The 23,435-nt window shown below is 57.3% G+C and overlaps 1 protein-coding gene across 2 annotated transcripts in view; it reads left to right on the forward strand.

The window, feature by feature from the left end:
- Positions 1–966: 966 nt before the first annotated feature.
- The window catches only part of ESPNL (espin like), a 26,391-nt gene continuing 3,922 nt past the window's right edge, over positions 967–23,435 (forward strand). The window contains exons 1-8 of one of the 2 annotated variants that reach the window (XM_059392730.1): positions 967–1,260; positions 2,327–2,517; positions 4,114–4,300; positions 6,521–6,703; positions 14,676–14,807; positions 21,157–21,268; positions 22,266–22,378; positions 23,095–23,289. In XM_059392730.1, coding sequence (XP_059248713.1) covers positions 967–1,260; positions 2,327–2,517; positions 4,114–4,300; positions 6,521–6,703; positions 14,676–14,807; positions 21,157–21,268; positions 22,266–22,378; positions 23,095–23,289 — 1,407 coding nt within the window. Of the gene's footprint in view, positions 1,261–2,326; positions 2,518–4,113; positions 4,301–6,520; positions 6,704–14,675; positions 14,808–21,156; positions 21,269–22,265; positions 22,379–23,059; positions 23,305–23,435 lie in introns of those variants that run through there. The other variant, XM_059392731.1, reaches the window with a different exon arrangement.

A 23,435-nucleotide genomic window follows, 5' to 3' on the forward strand; every position in this document is an offset into this window, starting at 1 on the left:
GGCTTCAGCTGAAGAAATTTGCTTGAGACTGTGTCTCTGCAAGTCCCTAGAAAACGGGTCACTAAAGTCAGCATCCTGCTGCCTCCAGGCAGAGGCCATGCTGATCCCAGTGGGCCCGGGAAAAAGCTGGTGGGTGCCCAGCACCACTGAAGGGAAGAGTCTGGGAAAAGAGGCGTGGCTGCCCTCAAGGAAGCCCCTTGACCTTCAGCCACAGCCTCAGAGACCCTCACTTGCCTCGGAAGCCTTCCTGTCCCACGTTAGGGCCCTGGGCCCACAGCTGGCTCCGGCGAGCCGCTGTTCCTCAGACGTTCGTGGAGCTACTGGGCCCTAGGCCAGCTGAGGGCCAGGATCCCACACAGCGCTGCCAGCAGGCAGGTGGGCCCTGGGATCCTGGGGTGAAGGCCTCGCGGAACTCCAGCACATGTGGTCATCAGTTCCCCAGAGAGGCGCCCCCCGCCCGTGGATGGGTCTCCCTTCCGTGAGAAGAGGCCCTCGGGGCTGCTGCCCAGATGAGGGGAAGCATGTGCTGGGGAGCCTACTGCCTTCCTGGAAGGATCCTGGGAACTGTAAACACCCACTAGACACAGGAAGTCCTTCTCAGGCTGAGAGACACGGCACATCTCTCCAGTGCTTGCTCGGAAAGAGGACAAGGCCCAGCCCAGTCACAATAAGCATCTGCTGGCCAGCACCCACCCCTGACCTGACCCCAGGGCAGACCCTGCCCCCAGACCCCGAACACTCTGCCCACCACAGCCCTGGGCACTGGGGGTGGCTGCGGTAGGGCTGCGAGGCCCAGGCTCCAAGGCCTGCCCGCCCCGTCCCCACCCCCACCCCCCCGCGCGTCTCCCATCTGCCCTGTGCACTGCTTATCGGGTAACAGGAGCTGGGAGCTCTGTCCACGCCTGAAACAGGAAGCCTGGGCCTGTGCGTAAGCCGCCGAGAGCCACCAGTGGACTGGGCTGGAGGATGGAGGAGCAACAGGCGCTCACAGCTGCCAAGAACGGGGACCTGGCCACCCTGAAGCGTTTGCTGGAGGCCGGGGCCCTGGGCCCGGGCATCGTTGACGCCCTGGGGGCTGGCCTGGTGCATCATGCTAGCCGGGCTGGCCACCTGGCCTGTGTCAAGTTCCTGATACAGCAGGCCAAGCTGCCCAGCAACCAGCGGGCCCACAACGGGGCCACCCCGGCACATGACGCCGCGGCCACAGGCAGCCTGGCTGAGCTCTGCTGGCTGGTGCGTGACGGAGGCTGCGGGCTGCAGGTGAGAGCGGCGAGCCCGTGAGAGGGGCTGATGTCCATGTGGACTGAGGGAGCGGCAGCCGGGAAGTCCTAGGGACTCGGTGTGCGTGGCATGGGCACACCCCCCTGCCCCCAAACCAGCACCAACTCCCAAGCTGGCACAGAGCAGCTCTCCCCCTGCCCTCCCCCATGTCAGAGCGACTGGCCTCACCTGGCCAGCGGGGCCTGCCAGGGTTTCCATCAGCCCGGATCTGGGGGCCTGTTTCCTAAAGGGTCCACACAGGAGTGTGTAGAGGAGCATGGGGGCACGCGGGCTCAGGAGCTGGGGCCCGGCTTGTACAGCTGGAGGCCTCGGTGCCTGACAGCCCAGGCCCTACTGTGGGGGGCAGTGGGAAGAAGGAGGGTATCGAGGCTCAGGGATTATCTAGGCAATGGCATTTCCAGCAGCGCCCACCCTCTCCCTTTTCCTGCCCACCTGGGGTCCCTTTGTGCAGTTGGAGGACGTGGGACAGTGGGCGAGTTCCAATGGGGCATGTAAGGGCACTCTCCAAGAAGGGGTGCTGGGTCCCAGACAGGGAGGACTCATGGGTCCCATCGGCTCTTCCCACAACCCGGCAGGCGGGGTGGGGGGAGCAGTGCCCATTTCTGTGCCTGGGGACATGCCCAGGCCTGCCAGCTGCTTGCCGTGGGAATGCTTCCAGTGCGAGGACTCGTGTCTGGCAGGCAGGTGCTCAGCACCTGTCGGACAGAGGCCCAGAGGTAGGGCCCTGGGACAGGCAGCAGGCCACAGAGCCCGACATGGACAAGGCTGGGCCTGTGGAAGCCCTTCCCACTGCGAGCCGAGGGCAGAAAGGGCTGTGACTGCCCTCGAGAGAGGGGCCCGGGAGCAGGGGGATCATGGGTTTGGACTTGGAAGACCTGGACTTGCGTCCCCGCCATGCCTTTTCCTCTGAGCAGGCCACCTGGCTCAGCCGGCAGGGAGGGAAGAGCATGCGGGCAGAGCGTCGGGCTCCTGGGCGCTGGGACTGCCCTGCCGGGACGGGTCCCGGCCGGCCACAGAAGGCCACCTGCCCTTCTTTGCCCAGTAGGACCAAGACGACTCAGGGGTCTCCCCGCTGCACCTGGCCGCCCGCTTCGGGCATCCTCTGCTGGTGCAGTGGCTGCTTCGGGAGGGCCACGCGGCCACCCTGGAGACCCTGGAGGGGGCCCTGCCCCTGCACCATGCTGCCGTCAGCGGGGACCTCACCTGCCTGAAGCTCCTGGCCGCAGCCCACAGCAGGTGAGCCGCCGGAGCGCCGCCTGCCGGTCGTCCGCCAGAGTGCGCCCCAGGAAAGCTGGGGAAGCAGGGAGGGCCCAGTGTGGGGCCAGTGCAGGGGGACAGGGCCCGTGAGACTCAGGACCAGGGGGACAGACCTTGATCCTAAGGACCGAGGGCAGTGTCTAGCTGCACAGAACGGGGCAATGGGGGGCCAAGAAGCCCCACCCCCCACTCAGGCTTCTCCCGGTCTGCCTGGGGCCATGTCAGGACCCACGCTACCCCAGCTGGGAAGGTGCACGCTCTCCAGTCATGAGCAGAGGCCTACAGTGCCCTCAGGGGGTCCTGAGGCCCTAGTCAGGTGACCCGGATGGTTCTGCCACTTTGTTCCCTCCCCCGCACTGGGAACCCCTCCAGGGCAGCCAGTTTCATGCCTGTGGCCCTATGCCTGCTGCCCAGAATGGGTGCTGGGCACACTGGGTGTGGCAGGGATGGGATGGGACCAGCTGGGGAAGGGGGCAGCCCCGCTTCCGTCCTCATCCTGAGAGCCTGTCTAGTCGTTGGCCCACACAGAGGATGCTGTGGGCACCGAGATGGGCCATCTGGGGACGTCATGCTCATGGCTTCCCTACCCCCATTCCCAGGACTGCTGGCCTGGCTGGGTGTGGGACTTAGTGTCCACCCCTCACCTGACATAGCCTTTCCCCCTGATGACCCACCTGCCTCCAGTCGTGCCTCTTCTCCTGGGGGGGCCTCCTGTTTGGCTGAGGGGCTGGCTCTTCCGGCTGCCCCACACTTGCTCCCCGACAAGGCCCAACAGCTCAGCTTTGGAATAGCGCTCTCTCCCTTGGTGTTCTCAGCCCACCCCCTTGGTCTTTGGGACTTGCTTTTGCAGACACTGGGGGTGCCCTGGGCCGGGCCAGCCACAGAGGGTCCGTTAGACTCTCTTTTTAAAGTCTTTTTTTACCATTTAAAACCTGGAGACTTCACTGAAAACACACAAGTGTGTGGCGTCTCGTGCCCAGCACCCTGACTCCTACGTGGACTGACCACGGGGCCACAGGTGAAGTCAGCATCACCAGGAGCTGGGGTCAGTCTGGGTCAGAGACTGTCCCTCCCTGCAGAATTCCACTGGGGACCAAGAACTCACCTGGCCCCGTGGCAGCTCAGAGACAGAGCGGGATCAGGGGAGCCCTGTGACCCTCCTCCAGTCCATCTATGCTGGAGCCTGGAGTTTGGATGCCAGGCCCAGGCACTGCTCACAATGCCCCTTTCCTGCAGAGCAGGCCTTGGGCTCTGGAGGCTCAGTGACCTGCCCACCACCCGCCCCACTAGGCTGTTCACCCACCAGCAAGCCCCAGCCCTGGGAATAGCTGGTCGACTCAAAAGGGAGTGTGCCAGAGCTGGATTCCAGGGTCTCAGCGGTTGGGGGTGGAGGGGTCGGGAGTAAGAAGGCTGTGTATAACCTGTACACCCATGCAGGTGACCCACTAGGGGGCCCTTCAGCCAGTAAGGTGGTCTGGGCCTCTCCGCCCCTTGATCTGGGCCTTGGGGGGTTGGAGGAGGTCTGCCTCCTACAAGAACCCCCAAACACTCTCTGAGCCTCCCCTTCCCCCACAGTGGTGTGAACCGGCAGACGCGCACTGGAGCCTCCCCACTCTACCTGGCCTGCCAGGAGGGCCACCTACACCTGGCCCAGTTTCTGGTGAAGGACTGCGGAGCTGATGTGCACCTGCGTGCCCTCGATGGCATGAGTGCGCTCCACGCTGCAGCTGCCTGTGGCCACTACTCACTGGTCGTCTGGCTGGTAAGGGGGCGCTAAGTGTGCTGGGGGCATGGGAGGTCCGAGGAGGCTGGCACCTGCTCCCCCCTTGGTTCCAGAGCCCGCTCCAAGCTAGCAGGGCCTGCTGGGGTGGGGAATCTCCATCTGCCTGCAGGACTCCTGGGGACCCCTGAGGTTGTGGGGGATCGGATGTTCCCAGGGCATCACTGGGAGCACCCATGTGTATAGGCCCAGGCTGGGCCCAGGAGTGCAGCCTTGATGGGCAGTGACCCCTGCAGGACAGTAGGGTCTTTCATGACCCTCTCCCAGGAGTCCTGGGGTGTTTCCTGGAGTCTTCAGTGCGGGTGGCCCCCAGCGGACGCTGGCTGTTCCTGGCCCTGCATTCAGCCACTTCCTGCTCTGATGTCTCAGAGCCCCAAGCGACGCCCGGTCTCTTCCCTTCTGGACCCGGGAAAGGGGCATTCAATCCTCTTTCTGGAAGGAAGTTCTGAGACCCCAGAACACATAGTGGCCCAGGTTGGGGGGGATGCATTTTCCCAACATGGGCTGGGGACTTCCTGCTTCCACCACAGAAAACCAGACCAGGCCAGGTCTCTGGGACCCTGGAGAGTTCATTAGAGAGGCCCAGGGGAGATCTCAGAGTCAGGGGGGTCTGAGGAGAGGCAGGAAGTAGTTGGGCAAGGGGGGTTTGCCCAGATGAGGAGGGCCCAGCTTTTAATCCAATTTAGAGAGAGCCTGGTTTGGGGGGACGGAGGGAGTGAGGACAGGCAGAGGCCCCGAGAGGACCAGGGTTCTTTCCTGAGGGGCAGGGAGCTCCTGCCGGACCCTGAGCCAAGAATGGCAGGATGTGACTGGCATCTCTGAAGGCCACACTGGCCACTGGGGGGGACGAGAAAACCCTTCCTTGCTCAGAACCTCCCATACTTCCCGAGGGGCCTTCTCCCCAGCAGTGTCCCCAGGGCGCCGAGCCCCTCCTCCACTGCCCTCCCTGCCCATCCATTTAGGACGGCGCCACCCCATTCAGCCCTCTGTCCCACTGTCCTCCTGTCTTCACTCCATGGCACCAGCACCTGATAGACTATAAATATTCCTCTGGGAGGCAAGGACCGCATCCATGGGCCTGGCGTGGAGCACAGGCTCTGGAGACACTGACCCAGCAAGTTGATGAACCAAGGAACAAATGATGAAATCCAGACACCTGCCTTGGTCTTTGAGCCACCAGCATTGGTCTCCAGCCTCCCTTGGCCGCTGTCCCACCCAGGCTGGCCCTTTCGCCCCTGAGGCCCCACCAGAGGCACACACACTTTGTGAGGCTTGGTCCCCCCTACCCTAGCCACCTTCCCACGAGTGCTCCGCTGAGAGCGGCTCCACTCCCAGGAGAAAGCCCAGCATCCCCACCCTGGCCTTCCCATGGAGCTGTCCTCACGTTCCCTCTCCTGTCGTTCTGACCCCGTCCGGTTCAGAATGCGGCCCCCCCAGAAATGTACCTGTCTCCGCACCTGGATTCTTGGCCCCTCGGGTGGGGAGTACCGGGCGTCTCTGGCCATGGCACTGAGCCACGGGGGGTATGCTGGGGGAGAAGCAGCTCAGTGTTTTGGGGGGTGTCAAGGGGACAGGGAGGGTGGCAGGAGGGAGCACTGTGGGGGCTCATCCCAGGGAAAGGGAAGGAGCAGCCAGGGCCACGGGCTCTCAGGGCCAGAAAGGCCTTTCCAACGTGACTCCCACTGCAGCCTCCCAGCTGGGTCCCTGACTTGGGAGCAGGGCGTCCTCCCCCTCAGGGGAGCCAGCTGACAGGAGGGCCTCTGTTCCCGGCTCACCGGTCTTTTCCCAGCAGACTCAGTTGACTATCAGATCGGCCAGCACACTTTGGGCTGCAGGTGACAATGGAACTTGAACCTCCTTCCCAGGGTCCCTTCTACGTAGGAGCGTAGGAGCAGCAGGAGGCTTTGCTGTCTTTGGGTCAGACACCCAGCCCCATTTGGCTGCATCTCTGCATTCTCCCAGCCTCTCCCTTATGGTGAAAGTTGGCCACATCAAGGCCGGAGGAAGGAGAAACAGGGTGACACCACAGCCACCAGCCCCTTCCATCAGGAAGGCAGAATTTTCCTAGAAGTGGTTCCTGGAGTTTCATTGGCTTCTGGGGAGGATCGCCTCCCGCTTCTGTGCTGAGCTCACTGCCCGCCCTGTCTGCCTCCCTACGAGGGGTCACCTCCTGAGCGGGTCCTCCTCCTCCACCTTCCCCAGGTCACCTTCACCGACATTGGCCTGACAGCACGGGATAATGAGGGGGCCACAGCCCTCCACTTTGCAGCTCAAGGCGGCCACACACCCATTCTAGACCGGCTCCTGCTGATGGGCGCCCCTGTCACGACAGACTCCTGGGGAGGGACCCCCCTCCATGATGCAGCCGAGAACGGGCACATGGAGGTAAGGCCGGCAAGGTGAGAGGTAGAGACTGGGAGCCCCCAGAAGCTGGAGGCCTGGGAGCTCCCCCTTCCTGCACTTCCTGCAGAAATAACCCACTCAGCAGCCCAGTGGGAGAGGAGTCACGATTCCCCTTTTACTGGTGGGTAAAGTGAGGCTGAGATGGCAGTCACTGCCCAGGGCCCAGACTCTGAGTTACCTGGGGGCCAAATTCAGGCTCTCCCTCCGTGCGCACCCCTTCCTTTGCACAGAGACCCCCGGGGTATGTCATCTGCCCAGGAGAACCCTTGACTGCTGCGCTCAGAGGCGTGAGGGTAGCCCTGTTGCTATCATCCAAGAAATCTCAGGGACTTGTGTGGCCCAGCCCCTAGGAGACAACATGAGGAACCCGGAGTCAGCAGGGGTGACATTTAAATATTCAGGGTCCAACACTGAGAATAGACCATGCGGAACCCCTGCCCCGCGCATTCCCTGCATACTGACCTCACGGAAAGGCAAGGCCAGCTGAGAGCAAAACACAGGTTTCCTCCTCTGCCTCCCCAACCCAGCCCCATGGAGCACTGTCCCCAAGGGGGATCCGCTTCCTTCAGCCCCCCACAGCTCAGTCCAGAGGGAGAGTGATGTTGAGATCACAGCTGAGTGCCCCAGTCGGGCTCTCTGCTTCCAGACAGCTGTTCACAGCTGGAACCCAAAGTAGGGCTGGGGCTCGTGGCCCAGTGTCAGCCGAGTCAGGTAAAATAAACTGCAGCAAGCACAGTCACGGGAAGGCACTGTTCCTTTGGAAGAAGGCAAAGGAGACAGGACCCCAGCTCACAGCAGCTGTGAAATGGTCTTTCTCTGACTCTTCACTCCCTCGACTCCCCACCCCAGCTACACTCCCTCCCTCCTCGTCAGACACCACTCAACCCTGCAGGTTCGCTCCCCCAGCTCTGTCTCCCCAGCTTCCACCCCTTCCTGGCCAGGGAGGGGGACAGCGGGCCGGAGGACAGGGACAACAGAAGATTTGGAGGTATGAGGGGACCCCAAGTCCCAAGGGACCCTCTCAGGAAGGCGGCTGGAGCCGTGGCTTTCTGCAAATGAAATCCTCATTATGAGCCCAAGGAGTTGAACAGGTAAGCCCAGAGCCTGTGGGTCCTCACCGGCTCTGCATATGGAAACGGAATAACTCAGGCCACACAGCCCAGAACAGATCTGCTTTCAGTCTTCTTCTGACGGAAACCCTGAATCCACGTGAGAGCCTGGCTGGCTCCCCGCCCCTCCACCGCCCCCTCGGCTGCTGTGTTATTCAAGAGAGAACTAGAGACTTCACGGTATTTTATCCAGAAATACTTCAGCCTACATCTCCAAGAGATAAGGACCCCCTTTGTTTTTTAACACAGTTTCAAACCAGTATCACATCTAACAATAATTCATAGTGAGGTCCTACTCTCACCTCTGAGCCAGCCTGCCCGGACTGTCAGGTATCTACTTCCCGGATTGCACCAGACTCGGAGGCCAAACAGGAACCGCACACGACTGGTTTGTCCGCGGCATCTGCTAATCCATTCGCAGTTCCAGAAATCTGCTTTGTCCCAGAAGCCTAGGATAATGCTTGATCTCCCCTGCAACTTTAAAATAAATTCTTATTTCAAAGTAGTTCAGGATGATTTTAGATTGTAGAACAATCGAGACACTAGTACAGGCAGAGGAACCCAAAGACCCACATCCGTTTCCGCCAGCATTAACCACTTAATCAGCCTAGTGCATTTGTCACAATTAGTGGACCCAAACTGATACAGTATTACCAACCAAAGTCCATACTTTATTCTGATTTCCTTAGTTTTTTAAAGGCTTATTTATTCATTTATTTATTTAGAGAGAGGGCGTGTGCTCAAGAGTGAGCATGAGCAGGGGAGGGAGGGGGAAGGACAAGCAGACTCCGTGCTGAGTGTAGAGCCCAACTTGGGGCTTGATCTCATGACTCCAAGACCATGACCTGAGCCAAAACTGAGTTGGACGCTTAACCAACAAAGCCACCCAGACAACCCCAGGACTTCCTTAGTTTTTACCTTATGTCTTTTTATCTGCTCCAGAATTCCCTCCAGAATACCACACTACATGTAGTCTTCAGGTCTCCATAGGCTCCTTAGCTGAGACAGATTCTCCTAATTTTTAGGAATAAAAACTTCAGAATAAAGAACTGGTGTCCCAGCAGCCTCCAAAGGGAGCAATGATTGTTTAACATGTTTTGTTTTACTATATCAACAGTCTTTATTCTTTGAATGGTGTGAATTATACCAATTGCTTACTTTTTAAATTGAAGTTAAAAAATACGTTACATAAAACTTACCCTCCTGGGACAGATGGTTGGCTCAGTGGGTTAGGTGTCTGCTTTCAGCTCAGGTTATGATCCTGGATTCCCAGGATCGAGCCCCACATCAGGATCCCCCTCAGCAAGGAGTCTGCTTCTCCCTCTGCCCCTCCTGCCTCATGCGCTAGTTCTCTCTCTCTCTCTCAAATAAATAAAATCTTTTAAAACGCCAACTTCTCCTTCTGTTTCTAAGTGTATGGTGCAGTGATGTTCACTATATGCATTGTTATACAGCAGACCTCCCGGCTTTCATCTCTCAAAACCGGAACTCTGTCCCTATGAAACATTTCCCTGCTCCCATCCCCCAGCCCTGGGAACCCACTTTTCTACTTTCTGTCCCTATGAGTCTGACAACTCGAGGAACAACACGAGGGTAGAATCAGATAGCAGTTATCTTTTTGTGACTGGCTTATTTCAGTCAACGTTATATCCTCAAGGTTAAACCATGGTGTAGCAGGACACAGGATTTCCTTCCTTTTTAAGGCTGAGTCACATTTCCTTGTGTGGATGGACCCACATTGTCTCTGGTCTTTCACCCATCAGGGGACACTTGGGTTGCCTTTCGCACTTGGCTGTTGTGGACAGTGCCACAGTGAACATAGGCGGGCAAACATCTCAAGACCTTTCTTTCTATTCTGATTACTTTAAAAAATGTTAAACCACCCTTGCCTTCCTGGAGTAAATGCAAAGTGACCGTGATAGATTGTCTCGTCTACATAGCTGAATTTAATAGCTAACTTTTTGTTTGGGATTTTAGATGCAGTGTATAGTGCTATATGGTGGTTCTTAAGGTTGTCTGTGCACTGGGAATCTCCAGAACAGGTTTAAAGTATCCTAACACCTGGGCTCCACTTGCCCAGAGATCCTGATTTGATTGGTTCTGGGTGGGACCCCCAGGTATCAGGACTTTTAAAACGCGCCAGGGGATTATGATGTACAATTTCAAGAACTACCTGTGTGCATAGCATTGGCTCAGCCAATCTAGAAAGAATTCATAGAGACAGTGGATCTTACAGTGGTGTGTGAACAGGAGAAGGAGCCGGACTTCTGGCAAGGGAGAGACGACTAAACACAGTCAGCTGCTAGAACAGAATAGAGCAGGAGCCAGGGCTGGCGGTAAGGGTTCGCTGGTGACAGTGTGGAGCTAGGTTTAATGCTGAGTTAAGAGAATGCTGGGAAATCTCGAGAAGAGGGTGTGAGATGCCATGGCTGTTTGGAGAAGGAAGTTGCCATATGACGGGGTGTCGTCTGGGGCTTTGCTGATGAGGTTGAAAAGGAAACGACAGAAGACAGGTGTAAATAAGACTCTCTCAGGGTTCTGATGAGTGGTTTTAACTCAGTTTTAACTCTAACTTACTGTGGCCTCTAATTCAAGAATTGAACTTACTACTGAGTATTCTGAGTTCCTAGAGGTATTGGGAGCGCGACTGCCTCAGGGATTTCTGCTCCTATGAGAGGTGCGGGTGAAGGCCTGTTTAATCGTCAGAGCCTCTGACGTCCGCTCATTCACTCTCCTCCATTCGGATACTCACTCTTCTGACACATAGTTATTGAACGCACTTGCTTAGGACATGACCGAGGATTCGAGAACCACAAGAGCATTTGGTTCTCAACAGGGCAGGACCTTCTGCAGTGGGTTTCGGAAATTTCAGGACTGTTTTTGGTTTTCCAGTGATTGAGGTACCCGTGGTGGAGGGGACACAAGGGAACCTGCTATTCCCAAGTGTATGTAATTAAGCTTAGAACCTAAATTCAATTGTGTGTTTACACACATCCCAGTATTTTTCATAATGTCAGTGTATGTAAGGCTTTTCCAAGAATGATCCTACTGTACATGGCAAGGGAAGATAATATTTTGCTTTATTTGCAGCCCTCAGTGATAATTTTAGAAAGTGCTCATAATCATGATGCTCATTCAACTATAAAATGAGCCTGTGTCAAAGATTTTTATTTACCTCATTAATTAAGGAGAAAGCAAGTAATTCATATAACCAGGAGTAAAATAAAACAAATATCTCACCAGCAAGGGATAATGACGTGAATTCACAAATAGATGCAAAACCAGTCAGTACTGACAAGGGAGATCATTGACTGCATTCCACTGTACACATTTTGCATTTAGGCTTTCCCTGGACAAAAGCCATTTATCATATGAACATATTTATTTATTTGAGAGAGAGAGAGCATGTGTGCATGAGAGCACAAACATGAGGAGGGCAGAGGGAGAAGCAGATTCTCCATGGAGCAGGAAGCCCGATGTGGGGCTCGATCCCAAGACCCTGGGATCATGACCTGAGCTGAAGGCAGACACCCAACTGACTGAGCCCCCTGAACATTTTTTTTTAAAGGATTTCATTTATTTATTTGGGAGAGAGGGAGCAAGAGCATAAGCAGGGAGAGCAGTAGGCAGAGGGAGAGGGAGAAGCAGACTCCTCTCTGAGCAGGGAGCCTGGTGTAGGGCTGGATCCCAAGACCCTGAGATCATGACCTGAACTGAAGGCAGAGGCTTAACCCACTAAGCCACCAGGAACCCTTATAACATGAACATTTTTATACACTTTGCAGAGTAGTTGGCTCTAAGGTAGTGAAGGAAAGAGACAATAACCAGAAGCGTAAGCAGGACACTCAGTAATTTGCTTTGTCTGTTGGAGTGCCCTCCTTCGTTTTTCTTGGTACAGACAGCAGACTTTTGTCTTTGGTGCAGCCATGCCCAAATACTCACATAGTAACATGCATGTTTTTTTAATTATAAACTATTTTTTTCTCCTTTACATTAGAGCATAATATTTTATTTTATTTATTTTTTTTAAAGATTTTATTTATTTATTTGACAGAGAGAGAGATCACAAGTAGGCAGTAGGCAGAGAGGCAGGCAGAGAGAGAGAGGAGGAAGCAGGCTTCCCGCTGAGCAGAGAGCCTGATGCGGGGCTCGATCCCAGGACCCTGGGATCATGACCTGAGCCGAAGGCAGAAGCTTAACACACTGAGCCACCCAGGCGCCCCTAGAGCATAATATTTTAAATTTATGTGTGCAGGCAACTTGTATTACCAATTGTGTTCATGCCAGAAGAGCAGCAGAGTGTCAGGAAACTTTTGCAAAAAAAGAGGGCTTTGGGACTGATGGCAGGGAGGATCCTGGACCAGCCAGGCCCTGCGCTGTCCTGGGACGCTCCTCTGTCTCGGGTGTGATGAAGACCACAGGCTCCTAGAGACACAGCTCTGAATCCAGGCTGCCCCACTTCCTAGCAGGATGACCTTGGGGAGGCTTCCCATCCTTTTCTGTGCCTCTTGTCATTTTGTGTAGCGCAGGCACAGTAATAAACCTCACAGGGTGACATTGGGGCTGAATGAGTGGTCCATGTGTCACTCCAGAATGATAACGGAAGGACTCACTTCCCCATCTTTTAGACAAGCCTCCAGGCTGTGAGCACAATGGTCCCCAGCAGCCCCCAGCTTCCTGTGATGGCTTAAGCTTTTCAAGGCACAGCCTAGAGACTAGTGGCAAGGACGAAGGGAGCAGGAAAGCTTGCAGGGTGGGGATGAGGCTGATGGGGTCGCACCATTTTTAATGTGTTTTATTTCTACAGTTAAAAAAAATCTGACATTATTGTTTTTCATTCAGTCAAAAAATAAAGGCTTATTTGAATTTATCCACAAATTTACTACTTTGTCATCTTCATTCCTCCTGGCATCTCTGGCCTTCTCTGTGGAATCTCTTCCCCTCAGTCTAAAGCCAATGCCTCAGATGTTCCCTTAGTGTGGGAGTGTTGCTGGCAAATTCTTTGTTTCATTTTGTTTTGTTTGCCTGTTTTGTTTACCTTTATCTCATGATCACTATTGAAGGGTATTTTTGCTGGGTATAGAATTGTTGCTTGGAAATTTCCATGTATTTTCCTCTGGTGCTGGAAAAATGTCATTCTTTCATTGCCTGGTGGCTTCTACAAAGAAGTCAGCTGAGAGGAGCCACTGTTTTGAAGATAATCATTCTTTTTCTTGTCACTTCTAAGGTTTTTCATTTTGTCCTTGCTTTCCTACAATTTTACTATGGGGATGACGTGAGGCAGATTGCTCTTTATTTCTCCCACTGGGGATTGCATGAGCATCTTGAATTTGTGCTTCGGTGCTTCCTTAAGTTCTGTGAAATTCCCAGCCATTATCCCCGCAGATGGGACTTCTGCACCCATTCTGTTTCTCCTCTTTCTGGGTTTACTGCCACAAACAATATCACAGACAGGTTCTGCTTTCAGCTTTTTGTCTCTCTGTGCTGCATCTGGATGGCTGCTTCTGACTGATTTTCTGCTCACTTGTCTTACAGCTTCAGCTTTTCACGTGGTCATTATTTCTATGTTCCTGACCTACTAACCATCATCATTTAAATGCACCATGTCTCTTTTCATGGTTGATAATTCCACGCCTAAATTTTCAAGCTTGATTTTTATTCCCTTGAAAATAATAAGCCCAGTTGTGTTCTGTTAGTTCTTGGGTCCTTGTGGGTCTATTTCCTGGTGAGTTGGGTCTTCTGGCTCTTGTTCTGGTATCTTATTTCTTTGGGCTCCCGGCTTTGTCTGACTCCATGCTGGAACTTATATTTGAAAAACAATTTGTGGGAGTCATGTGAGGCCTTGGCTGAAACATTATTTGCCTCTGGTTGTCAGGCATCCATGGAAATTGTGAGCCCAGGACCTTCCCACTCCACATTTCAGGTTCAAGGTTCCCTGGGCCACTGAGTGAAGGGAAGCGGAGGGCTGGCTGGCTTCTGGTTTACCTTTACTCTGAGGGTAGAACCTTCAGCCTACAGTGCTAGGTGATAAATTGGAGCTCTCGCCTTTGGAGGACCCTGGGCTTTTCCTGGTCTCCCTAGTCCTGTGAGGCTGTGCTGCCAGTGCAGAAACACTTCTGAGTGATAGGTTTATCCCTCCAGATTTTCCCTGACTCCTGAGCTTGGCTTGGTAATTCCTCACTTCCTTTTTGCCTCTTTGATGCTTTAGGAAGGTGACTTTACATTTAAAGCATATTTTATGTTGTCCTTGGGGACCTGTTACCCTAGTCCCTGATGGGACCCATCTGCCCACCTGCTTTGCTTCTGGTACAGTCACCTCACAGATCTTGGTCATCTGTAATCACTCACCCCCTGCTCACAAATCCCACAGTGCTCAGGTTATGGTTCCATCTTCCCATTTCTTCCTGTGAAAATGACACACATACCTCCCAACATTGCTGTACAGACACCAGTTCTGCCTTTAGAGCCCATGGCAAGGACTACAAGGGCAAGGTCAGGATCAGGCTGCCCAGCCAGGGTGTCAGCTGTACCACCTACTAGCAGCTGAGCATCTGGCAGTTCCTGACTGCGGGTGCCTCGGTTTCCATCTGGGACTGTGTGCTGGTGCCTGTGGAGCTTGGTGCTGCTGCTGCCTGGATGGGGCAGAGGTGGGTGGGCCTTGGGGATTCGAGCCCTGGCCCTGTAGTGAACAACAGCAGGGTCTTGGGTAAGTTCCTTAGCTGTTGGTGGCCTCAGTTGCCCACCTGTGAGATGAAACCAGCACAGTGCCTGCCCTCCATCACACCTGGTAAATGCTGTGGGCACAAGCAGGTGATGCAATAGTCACATGTGTCCCCTCCCTGCAGTGCTGCCAGACGCTGGTCTCCCACCATGTGGACCCCTCCTTACGAGATGAAGATGGTTACACGGCGGCAGACCTGGCAGAGTACCATGGACACCAGGACTGTGCCCAGTTCCTGCGGGAGACAGCCGGGCCGGTAAGCTTCACAGTGCCCACCCCCCAGCCCCGGAGGCTGGGGTGACAGGGTCCCTGGCTCTCCTGACAACAAGTTATGGAGAAAGCTCATTATGGACACCAGGTTGGTCCCAGGGAAATGGTCTTGGGCCAGGACAGAGCCAGTGTCACAAGTCAGCTGGCCCAGTTCTGGGACTGGGCTGCAGCAGGGACTGTGACAAGGATCATGACAGAGCCATGATGGGGCTGCAGCAGGAGCTGTGATGGGCCATGACAGGGTTCGTGACAGAGGCTGGGACAGGGACCGTGACAGAGGCTGGGACAGGGGGTGTGATAGGGGTGTGACAGGGGCACTGACTGGGGATGTGACAGGGGTTGTAACAGAGGATGTAGCAGGGCTATGACTGGGGCTGTGAAGGGGCTATGACTGGGACCGTGACAGGGACCATGACTGGGACTGTGACACGGGCTGTGACTGGGGCTGTGATGAGGCTGAGACAGGGGCCGTGACAGAGGCTGGGACAGGGGGCATGAAAGGGGCGTGACAGGGGCCCTGACTGTGGATGTGATGGGGTTGTGACAGGGGCTGTCACAGGGGCCCTGACTGAGGATGTGACAGGGGTTGTGACAGGGGCTATGACTAGGACCATGACAGGGACCATGACTGGACTGTTACGGGGCTATGACTGGGGCTGTCACAGGACTGTGGCAGGGGCCATGACTGGGGCTGTGGCAGGGACTGTGACTGGAACTATGACAGGGACCGAGACTGGGACTGTGACAGAGGGCCTGACTGGGCCTTTCACAGGGGCAGTGGCAGGGGTCAAGACAAGGGCCATGGTGGCTATGGCAGGGAGCAGGGCTGGCCTGTGGCTGGGCCATGGCTGGGGTGCCTAAGGGGTGACACTGTCGGACTGAGGGTACCCGGGGGTTGGGAGCAGGGCTCTGAGTCACATGGCCATCCAGAAGGCAGCAAGTTCCGGTCCCACACCGGCCCACACCGGCCCTCGTGGCTTACCCCTCGCTGAGATATTTCCCATCCACAAGGACAAGAATCCTATCCGTCCTGCTGTCCCCAGCCCCCTGTGCACGATAGACCACAGCGTGCACTGAATGGAGAGGATCCATGGGCATGTGAGCAAGTAAACGAACACAGACACGTGGGCAGGCGGACGGGTGTTCTCGTGGGTGACGTCTGCGTCGAAACAGGACCCCCAGCATCCTCCCACCCATCCCTGTCCCCATTCCAGGTCCAAGGCAGCTGCTATGACAAATTAGTCCCAACTGGCCACAGTTTTGCCAATTTAGAGGCCACCCTTTTAGAAAGCGTCCCTGGGATCATGTGGCCCCATTTCCAGGTGAGAGCACCAAGGTCCAGAGGTGTGACACGCCCCCCCCCATGCCAGGTCTCACCGAGGGGGTTCCTGTGCCTCGTTTTCCCTCAGGAGCATCCTGGGCCAACTGAGGCAGAGCTGCGGTCCTCCCTGGTCCTGGGCCTGTGGGACGATCATTCCCCCACCCCCCGCATCCCAGCCTGCTGTGGCCTGGGGCAGCACAGGGTTGTGCTGATGTCGCGGTCTAAGAACTGAGGACTACCCTGACTGCTGGAAGTCATTTCTTTATGACATGATTTATGTACGAGACATTCCATTGGTTACTATTTGGTAAAACGTTGTCTTTTGGGCTCGGGTGTGAGGAGTTTGTGGGACTGAATAGGTTCCTGGTGTGGCGGGCAGAGCTCCACAGTCTACAGGCTGGGAATGTCCTGGCCACCTGGGTCCCTCCTGGCCCCTCGGTGGTCCCTGTGGCCGACCTGGAAGCTGAGATCAGGAGGGGGGTGGGCGTGGCCCTGCTGCCAGTGGGTAGGTCCCGGCCAGTCCCCAGCCTAGTCACTCCTGGGCCTCCTGTCTGGGCAGTGTCTCTGACCTCAGCCCTCCTTCCCCAGGCCCTGGCACATCTATCAGAACCTTTTGGCCACTTGGCTCAGCTTGAGCGGCCAGGGGCAGGGTTCTGGGTGTTCTCCCGATGGCCCTGGGGCCGTGGAGAAGCGGCCCATCTCGGGCTGTCCTCACTGTGTCCCTGGTGTCGCCATAGGATCTGAGGCAGAATTCTGTTCTCTCAGGACTCCCCAGCTCCCCAGCCTGTGACCAGCAGGGCCCAGCCCATCCACAAAACCCTGGTTTTTGAGGCTTGTTGCTGTATCTACAGAGAGTTGGGGCGCCCATGTGGGACTTGGGGTTAGGCCTGGAGCCTCCCATCTTCCCTCAGTGAGCGCCCAGGGCAGTTGGGGGTGTGGGTCCCCCCCAGGCCACCTGCCTCACATGCAGACTTGGCTCAGTGGGAGGGCGGGGTGTTGGTTGAGGGGAGGGGGGTGCCGGGCGCCTTATGCAATATTGATGGAAACATAATATCCAGAGGTCGCCTCGCCAGCTTCTTCCCACGCCGGGCTCAGGGGAGGTGGTGGAAGACATATAGGGCGGCCGCACCTGCCCCCGAGAGCTGTGGGTCTCAGGAGAGGTGGCCTGGGGAACCAGGCTGTGCATGTGGGAGGCGCCCCCTCAGCCACTGGGTTGCAGGATCTGGGTCCATGCTGCCCAGTACCCAGGCCTACCCTCGGCTCAGGGAGGCCAGGCCCTGCCTCAGTCCAGCTGCCAGGTCTTCCTGCTACCTGGCCCTTGGGCCCCCTCTGCACAATGAAGGGTTGGGCGAAGGGTTGGTCCTCTCTGACGGGGTGGGCTTCTGGCTGCAGGGCCCAGGCTTGAGTGAGGTCCCCGCCAGATGGTGGCATTAGAAATAGCAGCCCGGGCTGGTAAGCCCGCCCTCCAAACAGGCGTGAGGCGGGGCAGCCTCTCATCCCCCACCATAGCACCGGCTGGTCCTATTGGCCCTGGCCCTGTACTTGCACCCACTGGGGCTGGAGAGGCTCTTCCTGGCTGGTGAGGTCACGGCATCTCCAAGCCTCAGTTTCTCATCTGTGAAACAGGAAGGATGAGTGGTGGCGGGAGATGCTCCTGAGGTCTCCAGCGGGTGCTCATTCCCTCCCTGAGGTCACAAGGGCTCCAGGACCCTTTTGTCTTTGCTGCAGAACTGAGGCCCAGAGAGGGCAAGAGACTCCCCAGGGACAGCCTCCTCTTCGGTGAGGGGTGGGGCCTGGCGGTGCCGCCAGTAATTGAATCTCAGCCGTGGTGACCGGTGTCCGGCGCCCATCTGTGGGTCATGATTTTCTCAGCCCGGGTGGCATTACAGGCCTGTAACCCGGCTCGCCACAGCTGTCCTCGATGTATAATGCATGGCAGACCCAGCATTGCTCAAATCTCACCAAAACACAGGAAAGGAGATGGCAGGCCCCGGAAAGGGCCGAGCCAACCACTGACCTCAGGGCAATTGCCCAATTTGGGGGTGGGGCATGTGCCCAGACGTCAGGACCCAGAGGTCGGAGCCCCACATCTGAGCCCCTTCAGCTCCTTACAGACTTGGTTAGTGTCAGGATGTCGCTTCTCCCGGTGCCAGGGAAACAGCACAGCAGACGGGGCCGGGTAGAGCTCTGTGGTGAGAACACGCCGATGAGGTGTGAGCTCCCCACACTGGCCCGTCAGGCACCTCCCGTAATTTGTCATCTTCCTGACTTATAGGAGGGGAAACCAAGACCCCAGGTGTGACTTCCCCTCATTTCTCCATGGAGGTTGGGGAGGGTGTAGCTGGGGCCAGGAGAGTGACATGAGTTCCCCCAGGCTGCGGGTGCAGCACTGGGGTCCAAGTTCATTCCTCTGCACCCCAAACCAACTTCCTGTGCTCTGGCGGGGGAGGGGGGCTTCTTGCCCCTAACCCCAAGAGCCGACTCCTTTAGGGAGAGGGGTAGGAGATAGCAGGGGGAGGCCCCAGGCTCCAGGGTCTGACTTGGTCCTGCTTAAAGCTCATAAGCCAGCCAAGGTCTGTGTCATGGACGCTGGAAGAAGACACTATCATCCAGGACCACTGCAGAGAGCAAGTGTTATGTTTGCTTGGGTCCCCTTGCCCCAGGTCCCTGCATAATGCGATATGGATACAGATGGCTACTGTACCCACAGGAGGTTGGTGTCACGGCTGAGGACCCCTGAGTTTGGGGAACCCCCATTTTACAGTGAGCAGTAAGATCCCTCTGGGTCCCTCCTTCCAGATGCAGCCCTGAGAAATGGCCACATAAAGAGCAGCCAGGGTTTTGCATCCTCAATAGGAGTGCAAGAAACCCAACCAGTGTCAGGGCCTCCCCAGTCCCCAGAGGCACCCCCATCAGCATTCTCCTCCACTGCTGATGCCCCCGACCCAAAGAGCAGTGATTCAAGGGGTTCCTGGAGCAAGGACTGGGGGTCTCAAATAAGATTCTGATCCCAGCTCTCCCCACATCCCAGCGAGCCTTGGTTTCTCCGTCTGTGCCCTGGGAGCTACTCTGGGGCTGGAGGTACAGTACTGGGCTTTCCTCTGGCTAGCTTCTCCCTCTCTCATGACCCAGGGATCTCAAGTCTCGCCCACATCCCGAGAGGGTCTGCTCCTCTGGCCCCTGCCCCACTGAGGGTTAAGGTGCCATGGTAAGGGATCCGGCACCCAGCCCCAAGCCCGCCTGGCCACTTGATACCTGAGTCTTCAAATATTAATGCGACGACTCCCGCTCCTGGGGGCGGCAGTTGGGACAGCCCTGACAGCCCAGTACTGTGGCAGCTCCCTGTGCTCAACCCAGCCCCTGCCTCTGTGGGTCTCCCCCCGAGCCAGGGGCCGGCAGACACTCCCCTACCCATGGAGCACCGGGACTCCTGGGCTTTCCACCGGATTCCTGGAAAGACTGACATGTGAGGTGCGTGGTGGCTGGCAGACGGGGCTTCAGGCTGTGTTCCTTTCCAGTGGCCATGGTGGGCGGAGGGTCCTGGGTAGGGGAGCAATTGAGGGGCTGAAGGCAGCGGGTGCAGGTCAGGGGTTCTCCTGAGGGTGCCACCAAGCTCCGGTAGCTCCCTAAGATCTGTGCCTCCTTGCTGGGAGGTGGGACTGAGCGCGGGGACACTCAGTGTGGCCGAGCGGTTTGCCCCAGCAGGACCGGCCACAGCAACGCTGGGCTTCTTATTGCAAAATGTTGAAGCACTTTAATGCAGAAAGAGCAGAGAAGGAGACTGAGTGACAGCATAGTCCCAGCCCCAGGCCAGGCAGCCGTGTCCTGCTCAGGGCTCTCTCCAGCACCAGCCTGGAGGCCTATCCCCCCTCTGCCACCCACAGCAAGGAGGGGTGAGGAGCTGCCCTCTGACAGCCAGGCTGTGGTGCTCCAACAGCCGGCAGCTGTGGCCCTGTGAGGTGGAGAGGCACGTGGGGACAGCCCCAAGGGAGAAGGGCATCACGGTGACACCAGGGGAGCAGGGAGCATGGGAGTCTGCCCTCTGAGATGGGCTTGGCCCGACTTCAACTTTCAGCTTTCAGCCAAAAAGTGACAATCCTGGCTCTGGTGTCATTCTGGAGAATTTCTCTGCTGCATGCGGTGGGACACGAAGAGATGAGTGTGGTCCCGCGACTCACAGCCCCTGCTTGCTAGGTCAGCTGGGCCAGAAGTCTTGGCTTCAGGTGGTCAGTCCCCAGAGCTGAGACTGCTCAGGGTGAGCTGGGGACATTCGTCCAGGTCCAGGGCTCCTCCTGGCTGCAACCAGTGTCCCTGGGGAGGCAGGAGAGGTGGCCACAGTCAGGTCCGTGCCTTGCCCTGGGTGTGGGGCAGGGTGCAGGGGTGAGTTCTGGGGGTCTCTGCAGTGCTGAGGGTCCGATCTTGGTGATCTCTGTTTCCCTGTGGCCTTGGGGAGGGGCCTGGCCTGGACACTGCCTGGTGGGTCCTGGCACAGCACCCCGCTCTGAGGTGTGGCCACAGCCACAAGGCCCCTGCTGGTGTGTCAGAGAAGTGTTCAGATGCCTCAAGATGCTCCCTCCCTGCTCCTCTCCAGGCGGGCAATCTCAGCACAGAAGTCCAGGACAGCGAGGGAGGGCTGTGCACATGCACGAATGTGTGTGTGTGTGTGCACATGCACACGTGTGTTGTATCCATTACATGTGTGTACATGCATGCATGGGTGTGTGTGTGATGGGTGCACACATGTCTCATAAGGCCAGAGAGAGGTCAGCCAAGCTGACACCATCCCCGGCCCAGCACCTCCAGAGGCCGGGAGCCAGGCCCTTAGATAAACGGTGCCGTTCTCCTGTCAGTGGTGTCGATGGCAGCTTTCCACTCCCCACCATACTCCCAGTCCCCTGGGAGACTGGACCAGGGCTAGCCTGCTCTGTGCCTCCTTACTGCCCCAGCGGGATCGCTGGTGGCCCATGCCAAGGCCCACCTGGACCTCCTGCTGACCGGGTCCCTCTGCCCCCAGGTTCCGCTCCTGATGACACCACCACCGCCTCCATTCCCCCCTCCTCCGCTGTCTGCTGCAAGGCACTCCCAAGAGGAAGGAACAAGGGGCTCAGGTCTCAGGAGCCCCACCTGTGAGTACACGTCTCCAGGGAAGACTGGCCTGGACCATGGAGGGCAGGAGTGGGTGCTGCTGCCCTCAGCTCAGAGGTCCCTCGAGAGGGTGGGTTGCAGGAGCAGCTGACTCCAGGCGCTGGGCGTGCCACACGGTGAGGACAGATTTGGAGCCATCCTTCCTGTCTCCCAGCCCCAGCTGCTTCCACATTTCTTTCATTGCCCTGGTTGCTTCTTTAAAGTGAGGATCAACATTTTCCATGCTTGTAATTACAAATCAGTGGTCCCCTGCTCCCCCCTCCAGGGTCCCCGTGTGAGCTCCCAGCCCCCAGGGCCTGGCTGTCCTGACTGTGTGATCCTTGGCAGCCTGGTCCCCTCTCCCGGCTTCAGTTTGTCCAGGGGTAATCTCGAAGGTCAGGTCTCTGGGGCCTGGGGCTCTTCTGGGTCTGCTGCTGCTGGTTGAAGAGCCCAGCAGGTGGTGCATCTGCGGGCTAGCCGAGGCAGGCTCGGACTCTTAAGGATTTGGGACCATTTTAGCAAAATGAAATAGAACAGCATGAAAAATATCAGCAGTCCCCATATTTGTGAGAGTAAGCCCCGCTTCGTGGCACAGGTCTCCACAGTCCTATGAAGGAGGTGTGTGTATGTGCATGTGTGTGTATGGTGCAGGGTGTGTTTCTTGGTTGGGGTGTGGTCCTGGGGAAGGCCGGGAAGAGGAGAGTTCTGATCTTTTGCAGTCTGATGGAGCTGCGTTAGGTCCCCAGACAGCCCAACCCTCTGCCCTTGCCTGCTCAACGGGGGAGGGGGTAAACCGCAGGCGCCCAGAGATGCTGGGCGATAAATCAGTGTCCCGGGTCCTGGGCCTTTTGTTGGGAGACTGGCTGGGTCTTTGACTCCAAGTCTAGTGGTCCTTCCAGAAAGCCAGTTCTGCCCCAGGTCCAGGGTTTTCTCCTCTCATCCCCCTGGCCTTCTCAGAGTCTGGGAAGCCCCCTGACTCTGCTTCCCTTCCCCCAGTAGTGGTGACTCCCAGCCCAGCCTGGCCTGGCCAGCCTGACCAGACTCTTCTGAGGGAGCAGACAATCTGGGCAGCTCCCCCACGGGTCACCACCAGCACCATGGCTGTCCCCACGGTACGCCTCCCACTTCCATACCCCTGTTACCCCGTCTCCCCAACCAACCCACAGAGCCCAGCTGGCCTCTCATCAGAGTCCTATGTGTGCCCAGGCCAGGTCACTTCTGGGGCAGAGATGCAGTTGTCCAGTGAGTGGGCCTAGGGTCTGCTGCCCTCCTTCCTCAGGGTCTCCCACCCAGCCTAGGACCCACTGGAGGAGGCTGGCTCCTCTTTCTCCTTTTCTTTCTGGGCATGAGGCCATTATAAATCCAACCCACCCTTTCCTTGAATGGATCCCAGGAACTCTCAGCCCCTGAGAGGTTCTGTGCAAGTTTGGAAAGTGCTGCATGGTGCTGCCTCTCTTGGAGAGTTACAGAGCACAGGTTAAAGGCTCTGACAAGTCCTGTGGTTCAGAATTGGCCACCAGACTTTCTCCATGTAAATGTACCCCAAGCGAGTTTGTACATCCACGTGTCAACCTCTCTGCCATGTACAGAAGAGGGGAGGAATCTCTGGTTGCCTCTCCCAGCCAGCGATCCCCCCATGCACATACCTGGGTCCCACAGCGGACACCGGGGATCCCTGTCTTCAGAGGCCAACGCTTACCAGGCTGGGTCTCCCTGTCCCTCCCTCCCTGGCCTACCCCCCACCCCTCCTCCCGGGAGACCCTCCCCACCGATGCCGGGCGGGCGGGATCCCCTCCGGGGCCTGAGTGACCACCCCCAGTCTGCACAGGGAAAGGAGATGGCGGCGGAAGACGGCCCGAACTGCCTGGTGGCGCTGCAGCTGGACAGGCTGCCCTCGGGCGACCTCGACGGCCTGGTGCCCACGCAGGACGAGCACGGCCGGCCCATCCCCGAGTGGAAGCGGCAAGTGATGGTGCGGAAGCTGCAGGCGCGCTTGGGCGAGGATCCGGCGCCCCGGGTCCAGGTGGGGCCAGGCAGGGCACTGCGGGGCGAGAGAGGGGCGGGGCCCTGTGGGAGAGGGGCGGGGCCCGGTGGGGCAGGGCAGGGCGGGGCTAGGCGGGAATGGGGCGGAGTGGGGCCACTGGGTAGAGCGGAGGCTGGGCGGGGGGG

This window comes from Mustela nigripes, chromosome 3 (assembly GCF_022355385.1).
Source record: "Mustela nigripes isolate SB6536 chromosome 3, MUSNIG.SB6536, whole genome shotgun sequence".
In the NCBI taxonomy this organism is placed as follows: Eukaryota; Metazoa; Chordata; class Mammalia; order Carnivora; family Mustelidae; genus Mustela; species Mustela nigripes.